The 25,466-nt window shown below is 35.9% G+C and overlaps 2 protein-coding genes across 2 annotated transcripts in view; one reads left to right on the top strand and one right to left on the bottom strand.

Annotated features, from left to right (window-relative positions):
- Positions 1-9,428, bottom strand: part of LIPI (lipase I) — a 57,751-nt gene extending 48,323 nt beyond the window's left edge. Inside the window, exons 1-2 of the mRNA XM_034656787.1 lie at positions 9,300-9,428; positions 6,644-6,777 (exon numbers count right to left, since the gene is read on the bottom strand). The gene's annotated coding sequence lies outside the window, so the exon portion shown is untranslated. The remainder of the gene's footprint in view (positions 1-6,643; positions 6,778-9,299) is intronic.
- RBM11 (RNA binding motif protein 11) lies at positions 9,396-21,185 on the top strand. The gene is made up of 5 exons (XM_002914441.4): positions 9,396-9,603; positions 13,357-13,519; positions 14,855-14,927; positions 19,058-19,154; positions 20,708-21,185. Exons 1-5 carry the CDS (start codon positions 9,508-9,510, stop codon positions 20,993-20,995), a joined length of 717 nt encoding a protein of 238 aa, XP_002914487.1. The 5' UTR covers positions 9,396-9,507; the 3' UTR covers positions 20,996-21,185.
- The last annotated feature ends 4,281 nt before the right edge of the window (positions 21,186-25,466 follow it).

The following is a 25,466-nucleotide window of genomic DNA, read 5'->3' as shown; positions in this document are numbered from 1 at the left end:
TAGAGTCAGTTAAGACACAAAACTGCAGATAGAACTTTAGTATCTCTGAAAGCTAGGGGCAGAAGGCAAAATAAGAGGTAAAAGTATCTTTAATTTTCTGGTTCTGAAACAATCAAAGCACATTTAGAAAATATATACTATTTAACAAGTCATAAGTAACCAAGATATTCCACCAGAAACTCTTCCAACTGTGCAAATGTTTGGAAAGTTGTGGAAAATGAAGCTGACTACACAAACAAAATAAAGTAAATGTCTGATAAGTCTTTAGATCAAGAATTCTCAAGCATGGGTTTAAAAGTGAGGGTAAAAATGACTGGGAAAGTTTGTTCAAAATGTAGTTTCCTGGTGCCATCCCCAGAGATTCTGACTTGGTAGGTAAATCTGCATTTTAAAATGCATAACCCAGGGGATTCTGATACCCATGGTCCATACAGGTCTACCACAACTGTATAGTGTAAAGGCCTACACCTGGAAATTAATCTGAGACAATTACAGAGAAAATGTACATGGAAGAAAACACAATGGAGTATTCTAACCTAATTTATAATTGACCAAATCACACATTTATGTTAATCTCCTTTGAGCTTTGCAATGCAGTGAGACAATATTATGAGTTTTACTTCCATTTAAAAATGGGGAAACTAAGGTTCACAGAGGTTAAGTGATTTGGCCTTGGGATAACAAGCCATCAGGACTTGAATCTGGGTCTTTTAAATGCAAATTCCACATTCTTGCAGGTCACGCTCATACAATAAATTAAAGTTGCTTGTAGCCATGTGATCTTAGCAAATCAGTAGAAATAAATTACTAGTCACATTGGAAAGATTTTTAAATACAAATTACACAAATTTATACAAATTTTACAAAATTTTTATACAATTATATAAATTTTTATACAACTTAGAGAAAAATGATGAATTTGTTGAGTCAATGAGCTCAGAGTGCCTCAGGTTTCAGAAAGATCATTGCCCTGGAGCACCTGGGTGGCACAGCGGTTAAGGTCTGCCTTCGGCTCAGGGCGTGATCCCGGCGTTATGGGATCGAGCCCCATCAGGCTCCTCTGCTATGAGCCTGCTTCTTCCTCTCCCACTCCCCCCTGCTTGTGTTCCCTCTCTCGCTGACTGTCTCTATCTCTGTCGAATAAATAAATAAAATCTTTAAAAAAAAAAAAAAAAGAAAGATCATTGCCCTACAAAGCCTGCCAAGTAATGTTCTATAAATTTCTATACTCTCTCTACTCCAAGTATAGTCCCACATACCCACAGGCATCACCTGGGGGTTTATCGGAATTACAGAATCTTGGGCTTCACTTTCAGCCTGTGGATAAGAATCTGTACTTTACACAAGATTCCCGAGTATTTTATATTGCATATTATAAGTGTTATCCTCTTAGAAAAATGACTCCATTTTTTCTGAATTTCACGGTCCTCAACTGTAAAATGAGAAAGAAAATTAAGTTTCGTTAACATCTCTTCCAAGTTACTGGAATATGAGAGTTGGCAAACTATGGCCTCAGGGCCAAATCTGGCTGGCAAGATAAGGCAGGTTTTTACATTTCTAAATGGTTGAAAAGAATTAAAATAATAATATTTTGTGACATGTGAAAATTGCAATGAATTCAAATGTTATTATCTATAATAAATTTTATCAGAACACAACCATACTCATTAGTTTATGAATTGTCTACAGCAGTTTCCATATTATAATGACAGAGCTGAATAAATACAGCAGATACAGAGCTGAAAAGATACAGTATGGCCTTCGAAGCCTAAAATGTTGATCAGCTGGCCTGTTACAGAAATATTTGCTGACCCTTGCAACTACAGCTACCATTTAAGCACATAATATGAATCAGAAACTGTACTAAGAATATATATGCATATAATTTGAATATATGTCCATATAGATATATATTTGTACATAGTTTGTTCAGCTACCTCGCCATTCCTCTTTTATTCCATTAAAAATTTTTTTTTAAATATTCATTTGAGAGAGAGAGAGTGTGAGTGAGCCGGGGGGAGGGGCAGAGGGAGGGAGAGAGAGAGAGAGAGAGAGGAAGAGAGAATACTCAAGCAGACTCCCAGCAGAGCACAGAACCCCATGTGAGACTGGATACGGGCTCAATTTGGGGCTCCACACAGGGTTGATCTGACCTGAGCCGAAATCAAGGGTTGGTTTGCAGCCGAAATCAAGGGTTGGTCTGAGCCACCCAGACATCCCTCCATTTAAAAATGTTTAAAACATCTGATAACCTTGGTTTTTTAGAATATTTTTTCCTTTTTTGAAGGCAGATGTAATCATGTAATGATTTTCATGTTGAGGAGTGTGAGACAGGCTCTCGAAGAGGCACATATCAGAATCTCTAGTGGAGAAGGGAGGGGGATTTAAAATTTGAATAAAACATACTTGTAGGAAATTAATTACTGAAAATTCAACAATTTCCTAGGCACGTGGGATTTTGAGGAAAATGAGAGGGAGCACTAAGAGTTTGCATGGGTTACAAATGATTTTGAGAATAATGATCTTTAATTTCCTTATTTTCTATTTACTGTCATTAAGATCTAAAGGACCTGCTGTTCTATTTCAGTCAACAGAGACAGAAACATACATAGTAACTGTATCAGAGTTTCCCCAATTGAAAATTTAGGTAATTCCTAACTACTAATCAAAACAATCATCTTAGAAAGTTTGCCACATGAGTTTGGAGTATAAACCAGAATACTAAAATGATGTAAACTATAAATGACACAAAATTAGGGGCCTGGACTTCAAATTTCTCTGACTTCTAAATTAAGATGCCACTATCATACATTATACAAATATAAAATGCCTATCAAGAAACGTCTAAATGAGAAAAATATAATAAACTGTATATTAATATCGCTTAGATTCTGCGTTTGAATATAAAACTCAAACATTTCTAGAATTTGATTAACTCAAATATCCAATTGAAAAAAACAAGAAATAATTTGAATTTCTACGTGATATTTTAAGGTTATTCAAGGGTGCATTCAAGAATTTTTTTAAAAGGAAATTTAAAACAAAGAAAATCATCTGCCTTTGCAAAGGCACAAAAATCCATTCATCATGAATTTTAAATTTGTTACTTATTATCATAAAGTAGAACAAGTAGTTCTAGTTCTACTTTATTACCAGAAAGAAGTGAATGATATTACTAACATTAATAAACTTTATTACCATAAACCAGTACGCCAGGAGAATAAAGTTCTACTTTATAACTATAAACCAGTTTGGGTTTTGTTACACTTTAACATAATAGGTCAAAAAATAAAAAAGTTGTAGTCTATGTTTACTTTGTTTGCTTTGCAATTGGCAATTATGTAAAAAGTTTCCTCAAAAGTAAGATTACTGGAGCACTGAAATTGAAACAAGATGTTTAGTAAGTCATGATTTTCAAATATTGAATTAATTTCCCTATTACTGAATTATTTTTCTTTTGAATATTTCTGTTCTCTATGTACATCTTCTTATAAAAGGATTTTTAGTTATTAATTTTCTGGAAAGTGAATAAAATACAGAATATACAATTTAAGAAACACATGCACACACACACATATATATATATACAAGATTTCTTCATAATTGCCCACTTGATATAATTAGTACCCAAATCATACTATTTTTTTTCATACTATGTCATAAAATTCTTTATCCCAGAATCAGAAGACCATGCTGATTATCTTACACACAATTTGGTAAGATAAATCAAATTATTCAGTTCTTACCAGATCTTGCCCAGCACAACAAACAGAGAAAAATGTATACTCTCATTTGGAATCCAATAAAAGTAAAAGCAGCACCCAGATTCAACAAGAAAGAAATTCTGAAATTCATTAAGGTTTCTCTTTGGTAAGATTGTCAGAGTCTGGTAGGTTTTGGAGTAAAAGATTCCTGATCTTTTGCTCCTCCCTGTTCATAGAAAAGGTAAGGTGGTTTTGTTTTCTCTTATTTGGCTTGGGGTAGTGAGAGGATTTTTAAGTCAAGACTCTCAAGAAGTCACAAACAGCTGCCCAAGTTAAATTTAAGGGAAAGAAAAAGTAATTATATCTTTCTTTATTCCTCTTAACCTCAAGATTTCAGAAGTGGTCAAGAAGAATATGTCTGTTGAAAGCCTAGAGCAAATGTGATGTTAAAAAATGCTAGAAATGGAAAGAGTCAGAAAATGTTGTGGTTTATGTTCACTTTGATTACAAACTAAGTTGTCCTCATATACCATAAAATCAATAATAAAATCCATATCCATCAAGCTGTCAAATATAAAATATGACTTTTTCATGTTTGTGTAATTTTATAACCCAAACTTAGTGGCTATTTTAAAATTCAAAATGCTAGCTTGTCCTTGGGTTCTACAACTGGAAAATAAAAAATATTTTTTGTTTTTAATACAACATTTTTAAATTATAGTTGTTTTTCACATGTTTACTTTGTTTTCCCCCTTATTTTCCTTCCAGCAATGGATTTTAAAGGTCCGGAAAACAGAGAACTGGTTTAAGTAAACATGTTATCAGTTCAAAAGTTAAATTTGTTTTTTATGAATTCAAGTCTCTATAAATTTCCAAAAATACTTTAAGAACAGAAGTGCCTAATTCATATCATTGATCAGCAGAAACTAATGGAGGTCTGGGAGGTATTTCAAAGAATCCACAAACAAAAAGAGGTATTCATTTAAAAACCATGTAAAATTTAAAATTTATCAATTTAAACTGTTGATCTCTAGGGATTTTATGTGAGACTTCATTTTTAGGAGTCCACTACTAATTTGACTGGAGACCACCAATGCACTTCTCTAACAAAGATAGGAATAAACCACATCATTTTAGAATGAGTGAAGAAAGGTAATATAAATATCATTCATGGGGCGCTGGGTGGCTCCAATGGTTAAGCATCTGCCTTCGGCTCAGGTCATGATCTCCAGGTCCTGGGATTGAGCCCCACAGCAGCAGGATCCCTGCTCAGCGGTGTGTCTGTCTCTCCCCCTGCTTGTGTGCATTCTCTCTCTCAAATGAATAAATAAAATCTTTAAAAAAAAAAGAGCCATATATGTTAAAAGAGATTCTTAACAAGTTTATACTTATAAAATAAATCTTTCCTATTTAACACATAATTTTTATTTTATTTTGTACTTTCGATGTGACATTGAAATATTAATCTTATATGTTATTTCATATTCACCATTCTGAAGAGCTCATATTGAAAATATCAACTTGGCATTTAAGACAGTACAATACATAGCAGAGTTTCAAAATATAAAAAACTATACTGTTTTCATATTTTTTACTTACTGTCAATAGCGATAAAATTGAGATTAATGTCCATTGCATTAACTAGTAAAATATTGAGAAGGCAAATTATATAAAATATCTACAGTTTAGTAAGAGAATAGTTCCATGCTTATTTAGGCCTCTTTTGAAATAAAAAATGATTTTAAGGGGTGCCTGGGTAGCACAGCGGTTAAGCTTCTGCCTCAGGCTCAGGGTATGATCCCGGCGTTGTGGGATCGAGCCCCACATCAGGCTCCTCCGCTATGAGCCTGCTTCTTCCTCTCCCACTCCCCCTGCTTGTGTTCCCTCTCTCGCTGACTGTCTCTATCTCTGTCGAATAAATAAATAAAATTTAAAAAAAAAAGATTTTAAGCTTACAGACATGGATACAATATAAATAATATGATAAAAGTAATAATGAGGATGATGAGGATGATAAGGATGAAGATATAAAACTGATTGAGCCTTATGTACCAAGCACTTTACAGGTAATTATAATAGGTAGTTGAGTAGTATATACTGAGATGGGGGAGTCATTGTTTATCAGAATATATTTTGGCACAATCTTTTTGTATAATTTAGCAATATGTGTCAAAATGTTTAATGGTCTTACCCTTTGATTCAGCAAACACCCAAGATATTTTTCCACAGAAATACTAACACATGTGCACAAAGACATATAAGAAAGGATGTTAATCTCAGCATTTTTATAATGGCTAAAAAACGGCAACAATGTAAATGTCTAACAGTGGGGGATTAGTCTAATTATGCACATATTGTGGATTAAAATTAATAATGTAGATAAATCAATATTAATTGGTATAGAAAGTCTCCATTATGTAGTTCAAGGAAAGAAAAGGCAAGCTAAAAAAAAAGTATGTATAGTAAAATTATAATATGTTTTACATATATATGCATAGATCAAAGTTAGGACGGTTCTCCTCCAAAATGTTTGTCTCTGCATGGTAGACTTATGGATGTTTTCTTACTTTATTTATTTCTTTAAACATTAAAAATATTTCTTTACAAAAAGCATCTAATACAAGTAAAGCAAACAAAAAAGCTATATTTACTTAGGACAAATATGGCTAGGAAAATCAGAATAAATTAAAAATGAGGATAGGAAAAAAGTGAAGACAAAAGTGAGGTCAATTTTAGAAAAAGCATCCACTAGAATTCCTTAACACTAATTTATCAAATTTCTCCATTCACTCATTCATTTATGCAACTTTTATTAAGTAAGTACTGATTTCCAGGCATAATGTAGTGGGACATACAAAGTAGAGACATTCATTTATTCAAACTGTATTATGTCAACAACTATTTATGATACATCCACATAGGTACTGAAATATATTTACCCTATAGCAATTCACAGTGAGGAGGGCTTGAAAAAGGTGTATCTATGGAACCATGGCACCACACAGCAGGGCAGCCAGCCAATCTAGGGTGCAGAGTTCAGGGAAGCCTTGTAGGAGATGCTGTGTGGGTTGAACTACAAAAGAGAGTAAGAGTCAGCTGGGCAAAGAAAGGTAGAAAGAAGCTCTAGTTTTAGATAGACAGATAGATAGATAGACTTATATACATGGCTTATAGTTTTACACATGTTATATATATAAACATTTTCATTTTTGAATAAAGTTAGCAGTGTAAAACATCCTGATATGAGTGAAGGAAGGCTAATTCTTTATAGTGTTCCATGCATTTAACCCATTAAATCTTATATTTGAGTAATGGTCCAGGAAATGCTGAGAATAATTTTTTAGCTACTGCTAGGTTTATTACAATGTGTTCATTCAATATAAGTTAGAAAATGCAGTAAGCTTAAATTAGAAAAATGATATATATATACGTCAAACTCTGAATAAACAGCTAACTGCATACCTAACTTTCAAAGCTTGTAACATTAAAAAAGTTACTCTAAAAGTATAAGCACCATAAACTCAGGTCCTGCCAAAAGAAAGAGGATGTGATACGAACACCAAAATCACACACATTTGTAAAAAAAAAAAAAAAAAATGATGCAAACTTCAGTGCAGCAACACAACATGACTGTTAATTTATATATTTTATATATATATATATGTAAATACAGCTAAAGGTTTATATCATTCACAATCAGATACGCGCACTGAAAATTTTACAATGAAACCTGAAGATCCGACTCCTAGATCAGCTGTGACTGAGGGGAAGTTAAAGAGGAAATATGTTCATTTGGATAAGATTTATGAGATAAATGAATTTAAAAAATCAATAGTTTTACACATAATTGAGACCTTCAGGTGTCCATTCATTTATTAACATATATTTGTTATGTAACTACAATGTGCTAGTTTCCTTAATTCCCTCTTACCCTACCACAACAACGTTGATGACAGAGGAAAGAAAGGAAAAATGGAGACAGGACTTAAATACTTAGGATATCAACAGAAGGTGACTACTGAAGTTACCGACACATCATTTTGTATTTATTTGTATGGGAAGTCTGTCTCTCTCATTATGCTGAAAGCTTTAGGAGGACAGATCTGCATACTTAACCTTTGTTTCCCAAGGATTAAAGACAGTGCCTGGCAAATAGCTAGCATTCAAAAAATGAAGTACTGTAACTACGTTAGCCCAATCCACTCTTTAAGAAATAGAACTTGATTTCCAAAAAGTGAAATTACTTATTTAAAGTAATAAAATTAATGTCAGAGTTAAATTAGAAACCAGGGTTCCAAAGATGTGTTCCTTTTCATTAGAAAAGATGGTTTTTTGGTCCACCAACCAAATAAACTTCCATGACTCCTCAATGCAAAATGAATTATCACCACTCCTAACTAATAGCCAAATGATGTCCTGATTACTTGTATATTTACAGGATAATTTCAGGGTCTTTCATAGCCATATGGATTCTTCAGAAAGAAAGCCAAGCGAACAGTTAGTTCTGACAGTTCATTTATCCAACTACTGATAATCTGAGTAAGAAGAAATCTTTTTTTTTTTCAGATTTTACTTATTTATTTGACAGAGAGAGAGACAGCCAGCGAGAGAGGGAACACAAGCAGGGGGAGTGGGAGAGGAAGAAGCAGGCTCTCAGCGGAGGAGCCAGTCGATCCCAGAACGCCAGGTTCACGCCCTGAGCCAAAGGCAGACGCTTAATGATTGAGCCACCCAGGCGCCCCTCTTCTTCCTTTCTTTTACTTACCTTTATTTTTTTTAGGATTTTTTTTTTCCCTAACCCTCCTCAAGTAAGAATTAATTACTCACTCTGGTCATTGTATACAAAGTACAGCCCTGATACAAGGTACAATCAATGGATCCCGCTACAAGCGCCCGCAGCTATCCTCAAAAATTCTGGCTTCAGTCACAAAACTTGCTATACTCTCGGTAGTGTTCCTCGGTAGAAGCCATTTCCTCAAGTTTTCCAATGCCTTCTGGAGTCCACCTAAAGCCTCTGTGCCCATTTTCAAAGACTTCTCTAGGGTGCGCTTCCAGGGTAAATAAACTTTAATTCTAGGACTCTATTGTATTTCACATACATATCCATGCAGCATGGATTTATTCTTTCAAAAAAGTATTTTGTATAGAATATAAATTCAAACTCCTAACGATTTATTCATTCACTCTTTGGAAACAAATCTTCCCCCGTTAACCTGGGAGCTCCAGTACTGCAGCTAGTAGTCTTAAAACATCTCCACAGACATTTTATTGAAAATGTTGATTGAGGGGCGCCTGGGTGGCACAGCAGTTAAGCGTCTGCCTTCAGCTCAGGGCGTGATCCCGGCGTTACGGGATCGAGCCCCACATCAGGCTCCTCCGCTATGAGCCTGCTTCTTACTCTCCCACTCCCCCTGCTTGTGTTCCCTCTCTCGCTGTCTCTATCTCTGTCGAATAAATAAATAAAATCTTTAAAAAAAAATGCTGATTGAATAAATCCAAAGTCAATTAATAATGCTGTGCCTAGGAAAATGGAAGACACTCCACAAGCAAGAGGACAAAGCTCCGAGCCCGGTAACCTTTTTTATTCTCACTCACTCTTCTAGGGTCCCGGAGAGATCCGGGGCAGCATGACTGTGCGGTGGGCGGCCCCGCAAGCCTCTGGGGGGCGTGGCCCCGCAGCCTCGCCCCGCCCCCAGCGCGCGCGCTCCTGTCGCCGGCCGGCTACCCTACTCCAAGCGGCGCAGAAAAGCGACGAGAGGGGGCGGGGTCTGGAGACCTCCATCCTCGGGCTGAGACCGGAGGGATGTTCCCTGCTCAGGAGGAGGCCGACAGGACGGTGTTTGTGGGGAATTTAGAGGCCCGAGTACGGGAAGAGATTCTTTACGAGCTGTTCCTTCAGGTATCCTCGGCGGGGGGCGGCGGAGGGGTGGGGAGCGGCGGACGAGTGGGGAGCGGCGGACGAGTGGGGAGCGGCGGACGAGCGGGGAGCGTCGAGCCGGAAGCGCAGTCCGAGGGGCGGGGCGCACCTGGACCACCGGGAGTCCGGCCCCCTTCCCGCCGCATCCTGTGCCTAGGTGTATAATTTAGTTCCGTTTTGCCACACCTGCCCCTAGGTGAGCAGCTGGTGGTGAAGTAATATACTATGCGCCCCATCGCCATCCTCACTGTAGAGCCCTGGGGGTGGGCAGTGACTTGGCTCCCCCCAGCCTTGCGTAGGGGCTTCGCGGAGAGACTGCCTGGGCCTTGGGTGTCTACGGCAAAATAAAAAACGGTCTTGTCACTACCTTCCTTCAGGTAATAAGCACCCTCACGCCTTACATCCAGCGAAATGATTTGTATAGATTTTAAAATGTATACATTTTGTAAGGTATACATTACTTATTCCCCCAAAGCCTTTCATGTGGAGGATGTTTTTACTCCAATATGGTAAGTAAGATTTAATGATTCGGACAGTCAAATCATGACTATGACCAATTGATTCCCTGGCAGTTCCCTATATTTCATACCAAGAGGACCTTTTGGAAACTTTTCGAGACTTAGGACCTCCATGAGTAAGCCTTCGGTCCCCTGTAAACACTCAACTGTTGTATACATGTAGGTGTCACTTATAAAGAGATCTACTCATCCAGCCATTCATCTAGCCATTACATGACAAACACGAAGTAAGATTACAAATTTAAGAACATACAAATTTAAGAGATAGCCCTTGGTCTTTCTAAAAGGGGAAATTTCAAATTAATTACCATAATTTAGGATAATCTAAAAAGAGAAGGATACATAATATAGTGAAGTTGTTTGGGAGTATGAACTCTAATGTCATAATGTCTAATGTCTATGTGACTTTGGGCAAGTAAATGACTATCTCAGTACTGCAGTTTCTTTAAATGTCAAATGGTAGTAATAGCATCTACAATATGATGTGATGTGAAGATTAAATAAATTAATCCAGGTAAAACAAACTTGAGCTTGACATTTCTAGTGTTTGCTGCTGCTATGGCTACCTCTAATAGCAGTACTATTACTAATACTACTAATACTAATATCAAGAATAATCGAGAAAGAATGACTTCCCCTACCAGAATAAGGACAAGTTCCAAGGCAGACAATAGAAAGCTAAATTTCTAGGATTAAGTAAGAGTACCAGTGGTGAAAAGGGTTCTCTACATAGTTTTTGAAAGGCCCTAACTTTGTTTCTGTCTTCTGTTAATTTCAGATACACACAACTTGATAAAGAGAATTCCTCCCCCGGAAACAACAGTTTCCTTTCCTGAAAATAAAACTTTATTATTTGAAAAATATTGCTGATTTTAAGGGTTTTATGCTTACTTTTCTAATTTGCCATCATTTTAAATTTGCCTTTTTAATCTGCTCTGATAGTTGTCTTTTCCTATAGTTATTTACCCCAATATCATTTGAAACTTATCACAAACAATAAAAAAAAATTTAAAAAAAAAGGAAGACAGAAAGAAAGAAAAAACCTTATAGTTCTTTTTCCCCTGGTTTCGCTCATGTTGAGCCTCCAAAAAGGAGGAGGGGAATTCGTGAGAGGGTTAGGGATAGACATAAAGGCTCCAAACATGCACATACATTATTTCTAGTCAGTAGGAACTGGATCGATATGAATTGTATGGATCTACACTATAGATAGATAGATTTTATTTATTTATTTGACAGGGAGAGAGAGACAGGCAGCGAGAGAGGGAACACAAGCAGGAGGAGTGGGAGAGGAAGAAGCAGGCTCCTAGTGGAGGAGCCTGATGCGGGGCTCGATCCCAGAATGCCAGGATCACGCCCTGAGCTGAAGGCAGACGCTTAATGACTGAGCCACCCAGGCGTCCCTCATTTTTTAAAATAATTTCTACCTAAACAAAATGTTCATCTCTTTTAACAGATCAGGCAACCAAGCATATGTTTCTATTTTTGCCTAGGTCCTTCTGTATTCTGTAAGGATTTGCTAAAGCGAGGTGTCTTTTAGAAAGGCTTTTTAAAACACATGAACTTAGTCTTCAAAAAGACTAAAAGATGATGGGATTGTTACTACAAGCAAGTTTTATTGAAATTTATCTTTAGAAATGCTTTGGTATATCTTCAATTTGTAAAATTCAGAGCGTTTAAACATATCTGTTCATTTGTGATTTCATATATTTAATATATGTAGTAGAACAGTACTGATTAAAATTGGTTTATTACTGTATATTTATCCTTTTACTAGTTTCTTTCAAATTTCTAATTATCCTTTGAAGTGAGAAAATCAGGTTTAAAGTCTTTGTACTTTTGCCTAAGAAATACTGAAGTAGAGATTTGGAGGAGAAGGATAATGAATTCAGTTTGAAATATGTTGAATCTGAAGAACAGTCACACAGAGGTCTCTAAGAGGCATGAGTGTAAAAAATAGATTTGTTGACGAAGTGGTCCTTGAAGCCAGAGGGAATCAGCTAGTCCCTGAGAAAGCAGAAAATGAGAAAAAAAAAGAGAGAGGCACTGAATCTTAAAATATAGTATCATTTTAAAGATGATAGTTAACATTTTTCTTTAGAATAAAAGCAATTTCTTTATCCTACTCGACAAAGTAATCAATCATTAAAGTACAATTGAAAAGTATGAGCCATTTGCCATTAAACCTTAGTTGCTTATAAGTCTTTGTGGGTGCCTCCTGTAATCATTATCATGGGGGACATGTAATTTTTTAGTTGTAATTAATATCTTTTTACGGTATTCTTTTTTACTGTCTTTTGCTAATTATAGGTTTTACTATCAATACAGTCTGATTATTTTCAATTTATTTTGTTTTATTCCAATTTAGTAATACGTGATGGAATAATATTCTCCCATTGTTGGGATTAGAATCTTTCTAATTTTTCACTCATATAAGCAATGCACCTACTCAGAAGTCATAAACATACTAAAATATTTTTTTCCTTTGGGAATATTTACCAAATGGGATTATTAGGTCAAAACACATTATAAATTAGTTTCTCTTGTCAAAAAAATTTTTTTTTAATTTATTTATTTGACAGAGATAGACAGCCAGCGAGGGAGGGAACACGAACAGGGGGAGTGGGAAAGGAAGAAGCAGGCTCCCAGCAGAGGAGCCCGATGTGGGACTCGATTCCACAACACCGGGATCACGCCCTGAGCCGAAGGCAGCTGCCTAACAACTGCGCTACCCAGGCGCCCTCTCTTGTCAAAATTTTTAACTTTGACAAAAAAATTAGGCCATGCTACAATATAACACTTTTTTAGGCTCACTTGTAAACTAACTTAGGTTTGTCATTTCAATTTGCTTTTAAGTTATACACAGTTAATATATATGGAGATAAAATAGTATTTTATTCTTAGATTTAAATGGTCTTTAAATTGTTTTGTTAAACCTAACAGAGGGTAGCATATCTTTTCTTCTAAGATTTGGAACTATCACCTAAAATTTTCTGTTCTTAACACCATGAATGTTTCTTTGATAAGCCAAAAAATATCAGAAAGTGTGATGAAATATGATATTTACTGTTAGGAAAATGCATTATTCGCAGAGCTACATAAAGCAAATATGGCTAACAGATATTTTTGAAGTCTGAAGTTGAATATACTTGATTTATCTGAATGTAAAAAAAAAATCTTTAGATTTATGAGAGAATAATTTTTAAGTTTTTTATAGGCTGGGCCATTAACCAAAGTGACTATATGCAAAGACAGAGAAGGAAAGCCGAAGACTTTTGGATTTGTCTGCTTTAAACACCCTGAATCGGTGTCTTACGCCATAGCTTTGCTGAATGGAATTCGTTTATATGGAAGACCAATTAATGTACAGTATCGATTTGGTAGGTCTTGCCACTGATGAATCTTCCAAGTGTGTTTTATCGATGGTGTTGTTCTCGAAGGTGTGAACATTGTGTTTTCTATATAACGTAAGACCAAAAAAGTGCTCCTGTTGTCTCTGTTAAATTTTCTCAGAATACATGTAGCCATTCATAATGTTATATGATTAACAAGTATTGCCAATCCTATAGCATCTTTTCTATATTAAAATTTAAACTGTTCTATCTTAATACCAGCCAGCAAGTAGCTGTGATAGTTGCTATTGGCTGTTTTAAATTAAGCAAATCTAAATGAATTGGGGACACACAGCTCTAGCCTTTTATACATCAAGGCCATTTGCTAATCTTCTTGTCAATGCTAGTGTATGGTATCAAATACCTACTGTTTGGAATGCAGAATGAGTGCCTTAGTCATTCTCCTGGTAACACCATACTCTACATATTGCCCTAGATCTAAGCCCTGCAGGAGTAGCTGGCCAAAAGTGGCTGCAGAGTGACCCTCATTCACTGTGGAGGAGAGCTTCCAGACATGAATGACCTCAAATGCCTTCTACTACACACCTGTCAAGAACTGATTAGATATCAGAGAGCACTGTACTAGTACTCTACCTCTTTCATGTTTTGAGGGACGGATAGAGGTGATGCTTATGCTTATTGCAGTGTTTGTGATGCTTTTGTTGCCTCCCTCCCCGAAATGATGCGAGCTGATTGATGTATCCTTTGTTCGTTTTTTTCCTGTTGTTATACTAAAAACAGATAGTAAGAAAACAATACCTCATTGCAAAGGAAAAAGGTTTCTCCTTGTGTTTCTTTCTTTTATTTATATTTAATGATTTTGCAAAGGTAATTGGCTGTATCATGCTTTCAAGTACTGTTCGGGTAACTCACACAGACATGTAAAGTGGGCCAGGATGCACTCCGTTCCAACTCGTCCCAGCCACTGCTCAGCATCCTCTGTAGGCTTGCATCCACCTTACGGAGTAGTTTAGAGAACTCATGCATTCTCCACAAGATGCAGAGAACACTAATTTTTGCCATTGTTAGTCTACAAGTGTGTAGAACAACACAGCATCATGTATCTTATGGTCCCATGTCAGTATCATTCTTCTGTACAGCCATTGCTTTGGACAAAGCTTGATTATAATTCAGTCATTTGTAGTAATGTAAACAGTCTGTAAATATCACTTGGGAGATCAAAGATATATTCATGTACCTTATATGATTAAGGAATTTTAACCAATGCCATATCCTTTTAGGTTTGGAGTTTTTCTGTCGTTTAGCAGTAGAACTCCAAAAAATTGTACCATGAACTAATCTGGTATTTTTTTTCTTCTATAGGGAGCTCTCGCTCTTCTGAACCAGCTAACCAAAGTTTTGAGAGCTGTGTTAAGATAAATTCACACAGCTACAGGTAATTAAAAATATTTTTTCAAAAAAATAAAGTAAATAAATATGTTCTTATATGAGAAATAGTTTTTATATATTCTGAACTATTGTAAAACCTTACTATTTAGACATAGGATAAAATTAAGCAATTCACTTTTTTCTGAAATGATGAAAAGTGGTGAAGTATTTTGATTTAAAGTTCAGTTTTAATATTTTCAGTAGTGAGAAAGATTTATATTTCTCGTGTTCTCTATGGTTTTCCTTGTGCTTTTCGTAGATATTAAATCACTTAAGCTTCCAAGGTGTCATTGTGATGGATCATAGAGATGCTATTATCCAAATCTTATACTTGAATAAACAGAGATGTAAAAGTTAGCTAATTTTCAGGGTCATAAAGATGAAAAAGTGATCGTTGCTAGGCTTGAAATTAAGCCTTCTGACATTAAGCCATTCTGTTATTTATTGTACTACTTTTTAGAACTTCTTTATGATAGTTTTCCAAATATTCTAAAATTCTGTTTTGGCTGATTTCTTGATGCAATGGTAAGCTCTAAAGACACTGTCAGCAAGCTATCCCAAGGGTCATGGAACAGAAAGGCTCTGAAACTGAATTAAGATGTTCAAATAACACCATTTATTAAACCAATTTAGAAGACACAGTGAAAAGCAACAGGAAAGATCCCAGATAGATTCTCACACTTAGCATCGGGTACAAGTGGACCAAAGGACTAGCACGCTGTGTTCTGGTTGGGCTAATATTCATGTGCCGTGTTTCTCTGCCGCATCAGCCTTCCTTACTGCTAGTGTGGTTATGAGGGCTAGATTTAAGGTTTAATAAGTGTATCCTTTCAGATGGAAAGTTCTTGGAGCTAATGTCACTCACCTGCTCTCTCAAAGAGTCTTAGGGTCAAATATACCTGACCACAGAAGTAACTTCTTGGTTAATCAGCCAGATACACCCAGATTTTATCTGAGTTTCTGAGGCAGAGCAAAGACAAGAAGAGCAACATAACTGTTAGCCCAAGGGTGACATGATGAGGACTTGCTGTTTCTTTCCTTTTTTGTCTATAAGTAACACTCTTACTTATTCCACATATTATCGATTGAATCTATCTGTAGCATGTCTGACAGGATACTAACTTATTTACTCTCTGTATTTAGCGTATATTATAAATTCTGCCTGTATCTCCCAAGTGACTTGCTTATTCTGTCCCATAAACTACTGGCTTACTTAGAGTCTATTACGAGCATTTCATCCATCTTGTTTGTTTTTGTCTTCTGCTGCAGAACTGAATATTCTCATGTAAACTACCAGTAGCTGAAAATCCTGTCTCTCTGAGGCATAAGAGAGTGCCTCTGAGGACTGGCAATTACACAGGCTTATCTTTATTTGCATCGCAAATAAAACACGGTGTGTTGCACATCTTCATTCTTCCCAGCATCACTGTATCAGTGAAATCAGGAGAAGTTCAAAAGTAGGTGCTGACATCAAATTATGTGAACTTAAATCTTGCTTCTCCCACTTTATTAATGGTATGACTTTAGACAGGTTATTTCGCCAACTGTAACCTATCTCTAAAACAAGGATCATACCTCAAAGATTATTGTAAGAATCAAATTTTGTAATACATTCAATGTATTTAAAATACTGGACATATAGCAGGTATTCCGTAAATACTTTTAGCCAATGTTACCAGAAAGGGGGGAGTGATTTACTATGTTGGTAGGGAACGTACTATAGACTCGTGAATTGAGCCATATATATGAGAGCTTCCTCTCTTCTACTAGTGGGAAAACATACCTCATTTTTCTAAGGAATTAGGAAAAAACAAGCTATTTCTATTTGGGCAGAGGGAGAAAGACAAGCACTGTAAGATGTCATAACTCTTGTATTCTGTATTTATGTTTGACAAACTAAATCATCACAAATTCTAGAGTAGAAAATCAGAATTAGGGGCGCCTGGGTGGCTGAGTCATTAAGCGTCTGCCTTCAGCCCAGGGTGTGATCCCAGAGTCCTGGGATCGAGCCCCACATTGGGCTCCCTGCTCCGCTGGGAGCCTGCTTCTTCCTCTCCCACTCCCCCTGCTTGTGTTCCCTCTCTCACTGGCTGTCTCTCTCTCAAATAAATAAAATCTCTAAAAAAAAAAAGAAAGAAAGAAAATCAGAATTATATGTATATTCCTTAACAGTATACATCATTGGTAGTACCTTATCTTCTAGTATTTGTTACATTATAAAGGAATAATGAGAATAGGTTATAGTGTCGTAGAAGTAAAGTGCAGAGAAAAATGGTGTGCGTGTTGTATCCTTAGTCTTTCACAGGTCTTTCTTCGAAAAGCATCTTTTATGCTTCTATTGCCTCTTATGCCTTCTGTTTTTAATAAATAATTCCTGTATTAGTTTACTAGGGCTGCCATAACAAATAACCACAAAGAGGTGTTTAAACAACAGAAATGTATTTTCTCACAGTTCTGGAGGCTAGAAGTCCAAGAACAAGGTGTCCACAGAATTAGTTCCTTCTGAGGGCTATGAGAAAGAATGTTCTGTGTCTCTCCCATAGTGTCTTCTGGTTATTTGGCAGTCCTTGATATTTCTTGGCTTGTAGACACATCTCCCAGATCTTCATACAATATTCTCCTGTGTATACCTGTCTTTAAACTTCCCTTTTTCTGAAGACAATAGTCCTATTGGATTAGTGGCTCATCCTACTCCAGTATGACCTCGTCTTAACCAATTACATCTGCAACAACCCTGGTTCCAAATAAGATCACATTCGGAGGTATGTATTGGGGGTTAGGACTTCACCATAGAAATTTTGGAGTGATACAGTTGAGCTCATAACTCTTTCCAATTTACATGTGATTCATCTCTGTAGACAATGATGCATGCCCTGAGATTCACATAGGAAAGATAGTGGTTTTAGAGAATCTGCAGCTGTTTCCATAATGGTGCTAGTCTCAGCACTTCTGCTACTGAGGTCATATCTTCCCAGCTGTATTCCCCACTCTAATTTCATTACACTTTTCATTTGTTTCTTTACTATCACTTACTCTACACACACGTTCTGGTCTCCTCCAACCTTGTCTCCAAATCAGACTGTTATATTTTTTCCCTTCTTCCTGAAAAATCTTTTATCCTTCATATCCTTACTTCCTATGTGCTTCTTAATCCCATTGTTATATGGAAGGTGCTGTTTTAAAGGTTATCAGGAAGAAACCTTCTGAACAATAATTCAGTGGCTTCAATGCTTATTCAGTTTACTCTTTTATAACAACTGACACCTAATTCCTTCCTTAGTTAAATTTACTCTTCCACTGGTTTTTGCGATACTACTCTCACCACTTATAAATGGGATGTCCGCCTATCCATCTGACTCTTCCTGTCGTTCACCTGCCCTCAGCTTTGCTTCTGCCTATGTTAGTTTCAGCCTTTCCCACAGCACACCTCCTTTCCTAAGGATTAGTAGTATTAGCATTAAAATTGTGTAATGCTGTGGAGCATGTAGGTAAGTGAAGGCTAGTTATAGAATCTAACTAGTAATTGTAACTGGAATTTATTACACATCTTCAGAGAAGCAAATATTGCAACACTTATAAATGAAACTTCAGCTCACCACAGTTTTTAAATTAGGGATTTTTATTACCTTAATTTATGTGTGAAAGAAATCTACAAACGTGGATAACATTAGCAGTCCATTTAGGAACGAGCGTAATTTTTATAGTTAAACAGTAAACATATCTTCAACAATAAATTGAGGAAAATTTCTATATTTCTTTCACTTTTTATATCTGTAGAAGATTGAATGTACCTTTGGTGACTACTAATGACTTGCTTTGCTCTCCTCATACCTAAGTGTCTTTTTCTTTATACACGTATAACGCTGTTTAACATTTTCCTGTCAGAAAGCCAGATGTGACTCTAAATACTGAGATTTCAACATGTAGCAATGAGTAAGACTTAAGGTACTACTATGTCACTACATTACCAGTATAACATCTGATTATTTGTGTGTATATGTTTCAAGTTAATCTTAGGTGTGTTAGAGAAGCTTTGTTTTTTAATTACAAGGAGCTTTTTTCCTTTTTTTAAGAAAAAAGGACATTTGTGTGTAGGGATTCTAACTTTTTATTAATTTTTCTCTTACCTCCCCAAAGAAATGAAGAAGTTGTGGGCAGATCTTCCTTTCCCATGCAGTTCTTTCCAATTAATAGTGCAGCTTTACCTCAAGAATATTTTTTCTTTCAGAAGATGGTAAGTTTGATATACTTTGGTTCAATATATAATATGATACAGACTGTGATGGAACTTAGGGTTCTCAAATCTAAACTGGGATGAAGGCAGAAGCTGCCCTGAGCACTGTCTCCCCAGTGGCAGTCTGTTCTAACACAGTCGTCTCCAGCCTCACACCTGGTACTGTAGCAAGTGCGTCAACACAACAGGGGCTGATGGTAGTGATGCTGCGTTGTGGTCCAAGTACAATTTGAGTAGAGAGTTCTCATTTAAACTTTAATTTAATTTAGATTCTCAGTGGTAGAGTAAACGACAGCATTTCCAGGGACTCTCAATAATAATAATAATAATAATAATAATTTCTGGCCTAGAAATCATACTTATGGTCACAACAAGTTAAAGGGGAATTTAGGAAATTTTTTTTCTTCCGACTCCTCATTTTATACATAGTAAAATTGAGGTCCAGGGATATTACTCAGTAGGCCCAAGACAGTACAGCTTGTTGGTGGCAGGTGTGGGACTATGCACAGGTATTGTGATTCACAGGGTGTGATTGGTGTGAGCACCCAACATATATGTGAGCTTCAGATTTTTCAAATAGCCATTTTCATTTTGTAAACTTAAGGAAAATGAGAATTTAACTTTTAGAAAAAAAATTTCTTAGTTACAGTGAGATATTAAAAAACAACCATTTCTCACCCAAAACTGTCAATATCCTTCTTCCCAGCATTTTTTATCCTTGGTAAAGATGAGAAGCACACAGACACACAGCACATGCATACACACGTGTGTGCACACACACACAAGTTCATATTGTCTCTATCAATCTTTAGTCTACTTTGAATAGTTAGAAATTTGAGTTAAAAACAAAAATGGGTCTCTCTATCTTAATAGTTGACAAACCGGCTGCACCATACTGTGGCCGTTAGCCACGTGTGAGACTAAGGAGTGGAGTTTTTAGTTTTATTTAACTTTAACTTTTATTAAAATTTAAAAACAGATACTTGGTTCAGTTATTAGAATATCTTTAAGAATATTTGCAGGAACTTGGGTATGTGAATCTACTTTTTCAAATGTAAAGTTTAGGTAATCTAAATTCAGATCAAATATTTTCAATGAAAATGTAGCATCCAAATTGAGATGTGCTGTAAGTATAAGATGCACACCAAATTTCAAAGACTTAATAGGGAAAAAGGAAAGTAAAATATCTCATTAATAATTTTTATATTGTTACATGTTGAAATGACAATATTTGGGATTTGGGGGGATAAATAAAATACATCATTAATGGCACCTGTTTCTTTTTTATTTCTGTATTGCGGCTACTAGAAGATGTGTGTGTGGCTTGTATTCTATTTCTGTAAGGTGGAATCTATATTGTAGTAAGCTTGTATACTTCCTTAACTCTTTCCTTTAACCATTTAAGGGAACTACCGTATTCCTCTTGAAGTCACTGTCCTAACGCGTTTTTTAGTTTGCCTGTAGTTATTTGTATAATGCGTGTAAACTGTTAACTTCTTTTTTTTTTAATGTTTTGGGCTTGTTTTGTGAGATGATTGTCTTTTTTTTCACAGCAGTGGCATGCCTATAATCCAGCCCTGCAGCTTCCTTACTATGAGATGGCCATATCGCTTCCTAACAGCACGTCTGCGACGTCTTCACTAAATTGTGTTCCAGATCTGGAGGCTGGACCCAGCTCTTACGAATGGACTCACCAACAACCCAGTGACCCTGACCTTTATCAGACGAATAAACGAAAGAGGCAAAAACAAACCAGTGACAGTGATAGTAGCACAGAAAACAAGAGAGGAAATGAATATAGCCAAAAGTTCCGCAAGTGTAAGAAAAAGAAAAGATATTAGCATCATGTTTACATGAAATTTATCTACCCTGGTCTTCATTTTCTTAAAAGAAAAAAAACAAACAGACCTGTATTCTAAATGACCAATTCCGTGGCTTTCTTGTGTTTTTTGAAATATATAATATGACATCCGATTTACTATTTCATTTTTGTCTTGAGTGACAAAAACTTATAAATAATATAATGTAGTACTTTTTGTAATGGTGTTTTTGACACATTGTCAACAAGAAGTATACTTCGAGTTGTTATATTTTAGTACTGATGAAGAAATTGCATGAAATTATCACTCAGAAGTCTCTCACTGAGCCCTTGTAGATAAGGCACCCTGCTCTCCTAGACTGTTGCCTGTATGGAGTGGTGGATTTTCTGAATGAAACTAGTGCAACTATTTAGGAGTTGCATGGTTTTCCTAACAAAGATGGAAAACCAGGCTTTAGTTTCCTTTGTGAATAACATTTTATTTTTTATGTCTAAATATGTTTATTCTGAGCCTTACTTTCCGACAGGTTTATTTCATAAAATGAGGATATCTGACAGTGATACCAAAGGAAAGATGAGTATCATGGGACTAGTTTTTAGATCCTTCCTTTTTTATGTGAATGTATATAAATAGGAATACCTGCCTCTTTACTTCTCACTTAATTGTATTTCATGAAAATTTGTTGGCTATGACAGTATTAATTATCCACCTCTTTTGCCAACTGGGTTTGAGATAGGTATATTTGACATACTTAAATCTTTATAATGAACAATAAATAGAGTGATATTTCATTACTATATGATATTTAATATTTATTACAAATTAGTTTTCCTGTTTCTGGTTCATTTATTTTTAGAAGACAAATAGAATACATGTAAAATTAATGGTTTATTTGGACACTTTGTTAACTTTGTAGCTCATCATAAGCTACATATGATGCTACATCTGAACTACAATTATATAATGATGAAAGTATATATTTATTAAAGCTAATTAAGAGACTCCTGCAACTTCATTGGGGGGGTACCCAACCACTTAAATAGGAAAAGCCACGCGTAGATATTTCTTTTGCAGGTTGCATAGCACTTTATAGATCTTTATTTAAAATAATAAAGATGTGTTTAGCAAAATGAGTAACTGAATTTAACTTCTGATTGTAAATACACAATGCAGTAGAGTTTTAAATATAAATATTAATCCATTTCCATTTGATAAACATGAAAAATTAAATACTGCTTGATACAGCTTGATCTATATACAGTGTATGTTCCTGAATAATCAGACTAAAAAAGATGACCTTTTTTCTTTTTACCTTCACATTTTTGCAATTTAAAAACATTAACTCCACCTCAGCCTTTTTTTCAACTCTTATACCTGTAGTTTAACTTAGCCCTACATTATTTCATAGTGATCAGCATTATAGAAAATATGTACCTAAGAAATATCTCTTAGCAAGTAAGAGTGCATATTTGTAAGAGAATTACCTTGAAATACCGTTACATGAACTGAAATCTTGGAAGTGCGAGGAATTCTTGCAACTTCTACCATCACAGGCAGGAATTACCCTGATACCAACTTTAGAAAGTCAGCCAATTTGAGCCAACCAGAAGGCAAATACACCTATTTGTCCTTGCTGTCTTTCATTGTTAAAAAAAATGGAAAACTTTCCTTAAAATATTACTATAATCTACAATTCTATATACCCAGTGCTGTGTCTTTGAGTTAAAAATTAAATAAATTATTTGCCTTAGAGGGTTTTATTTTTCTTATTTTAATTCTCCATCCTCAAAATCTACTTTATGTATGTGCACATTCTGTTGCAAATGCTTGGAGAAGCCTGGAATTTGAGAACCAAATTAGTTATCTTTCTATTCTCATCTTCACTAATTTTTTAATGAATTTTTGTAATGCATCAGGCAGTGGCAAAACCATTGAGAAAAATTACTTAGAATGAAAGTTGGTCAAAAAGATGTGTGCAAAATACACCCTTGAAATCTTTACTGAAATTATGCATCCTGAGCTGTGGTTTCAAATAGCCATGTATAGCTATTAAGACGGCTGTCACCTTTGAAATCTTAGCATTAGATGCAATTATTAAAAGATTAGCAATAAGTAATTTATTATGACATAAAATTCTGATGTAATATTGTTATCTGTTTAGAGTGTAATGAAAGAAAAAGTTAAGAATTATTGCACTTTCATTAGCACTGTCCAAGTGCTGGAACATTGTACACTGAGTAGTCAACCTCTTCCTTTATATGGCCAAATACTAATAAATTGTTGGGTAATTAGAAAGTGAAATTTTCATCTCTTGCCAATACAGTACTTCAGAAACTGTATCCCCAGACCGTTTCCTCCAGTGCCTACTGAACATTCCCTCCTGGATGTCTCATTAGCAATACAAACTCAACACTTTCAATATTACCCCAATTTTTTCCTCCCCAATATTTTCTTCTGTGATCAGTGTGGGCCAATATTTCACAATGGACTGGTTCCTGGAGGGTTGGAACAAATTTTGACCTCACTTCAGTGACTTAACAGAGAACTGTTTCAGTCTCTCTTAGCCCTCGTGCCTACTTCAACAATAATGAAGCACTCTTGATGTTAGGCACTTAAGAAGGAAATGAAAATAAGTCCCTTTGTTGGGACTAAGAGCAGAATGCAAAGATAGAGGTGATACCAGTTATTCAGCCCCATCTCCATGTAAATATGTTTAAGGACTGGACTTATTCTCCTCAGGGCGGATGTGCCTCAGGGCAGATGTGGTTTAAATAGCTGCCCCTGGATGATGGTGTGGCTGTTTGGTTCCCCATCTTCCCTGTCCCCAGGAAGAAGGCTAGAGGAGTAGGGTTGGCTTTTAGAATACGAACCTAAAGAACTGATGGAGCATCAACTGAACTGCTCAGGTCTGTAGTCAAAGCTCAGTTTAAAGTGTCCATATTCTACCTCTATTTTCTATTTCTATACATCCTAGTAAAGCTAGTTACATCAGAATAAAGAGTCTGTCTCTCATTAATTTATTTCCCATTAAGAAATGTGAATTAATAGCCTGGGTTTGATTTGGGTAAAGTTAGGACTAATATGTAATCTTTACAGAAATTCTATTTTAATGCAGAAAATTCAAAGGACATCTTGTTAACAAAGGATGATGTCTGCTTCTATGCCTCAAGCCAGAGAAAGTTCCGTGAGCACAACTTCTCCAGTTCGCATTAAGTGATATTTGCTGAAGTTGTTAGTGATGGTGTTATTTGATCAGAATGGGTTCTATGGGGTCACGTGGTACTGCATCTGTGGACTAAGTCTATTACCAGTCATGGCCAACTTGCAAAAATTACTTCATATGCCTGCAAAAACTGCCGTAGCAGGTGAATCAAGTAATCTATTATCTGGTTCCCTGTAAAATTTCCTTTCAAGCTTCCAATACCATCTTGTAGTAACAACAGGTTTTATGAGGATTAAGAAACACATGTGCTACTTGCATTGTAATTAGAAAACCTAACCAGTATGTAAGGATAGACATATATTTCCTGTGTTATAAACTCTGGGAATGATTGGCACCCAACAAGCTTACATAATATTATCTGCTGCAAGGAATCTAGATCTAACAATAACTGTTTCAACTACTTGACCTTGTTTGGGGAGCTTAATAAATGAAAACATGCTTTAAATGAATACTGTTGATCAATCCAACACACTGTTTGAAACCTGATAATTATTGTCTTTGCCTCTATTTCTATATGAGACAGTTAGTAATAACCTGGATAGGAAAATAACTCTCACCCCAGCTGCTTGCCCCAGGCTGACAACAAATCTTCAGTGATTTCATCCCACCTCCAAGTTAATCACAAGGGAAACATTGCAGACTCTCCTGCATACCAATCAAAACCCTGGGAGTTATTCTAGATAGCTCCCTTCACTCCATTTCTAAGTGGTCATTAATTCCTCATTGTGACCTTGTTCAGGTTCTTTTCATTTCCTGCTTGGAATATTCATTAAAGCCAATCAATCAACAAGGAATGATTATCATTCCAAACGCAGATTTTGGTGCTGAGGCCACAGCATCACTGGAAAAGTTTGATCCCAACATTCAAGAAGTTTATGATCTTCCGGCATAGGTGGACAGTTAGAAATGTGATTTCAGAATAATGCTACAGCATAATAGAGGTAAACACAGAGTGCAATGATGGGGGGCATGAGAGTCTCCAATCCCTAAAGAAAATGAATCCTGGACGGAAGAAAGGTAATCACCTGAATACACACACACAAAAGGAGATCTAGGACTCCAACAATTTTCTGTCCTAATTCTCAACTGTCCTCATTTTTAGCCCTGCTCTTCACCCATCCTTGAAAGAGTGTCTCCAAGTATTAAATCTGTACAAGTAAAATGGCTTGCCTCTTGTCAGCGTCATCCCAACCTCTTAAGTATACAGGAACTTGGGTTATGATGATAAATTTTTTTTAAAAAAATCATGTTCTTATGGAACAGTCCAGT

This window comes from Ailuropoda melanoleuca, chromosome 1 (genome assembly GCF_002007445.2).
Source record: "Ailuropoda melanoleuca isolate Jingjing chromosome 1, ASM200744v2, whole genome shotgun sequence".
Classification (NCBI taxonomy): domain Eukaryota; kingdom Metazoa; phylum Chordata; class Mammalia; order Carnivora; family Ursidae; genus Ailuropoda; species Ailuropoda melanoleuca.
This window is presented reverse-complemented; position numbering and strand designations above follow the sequence as displayed.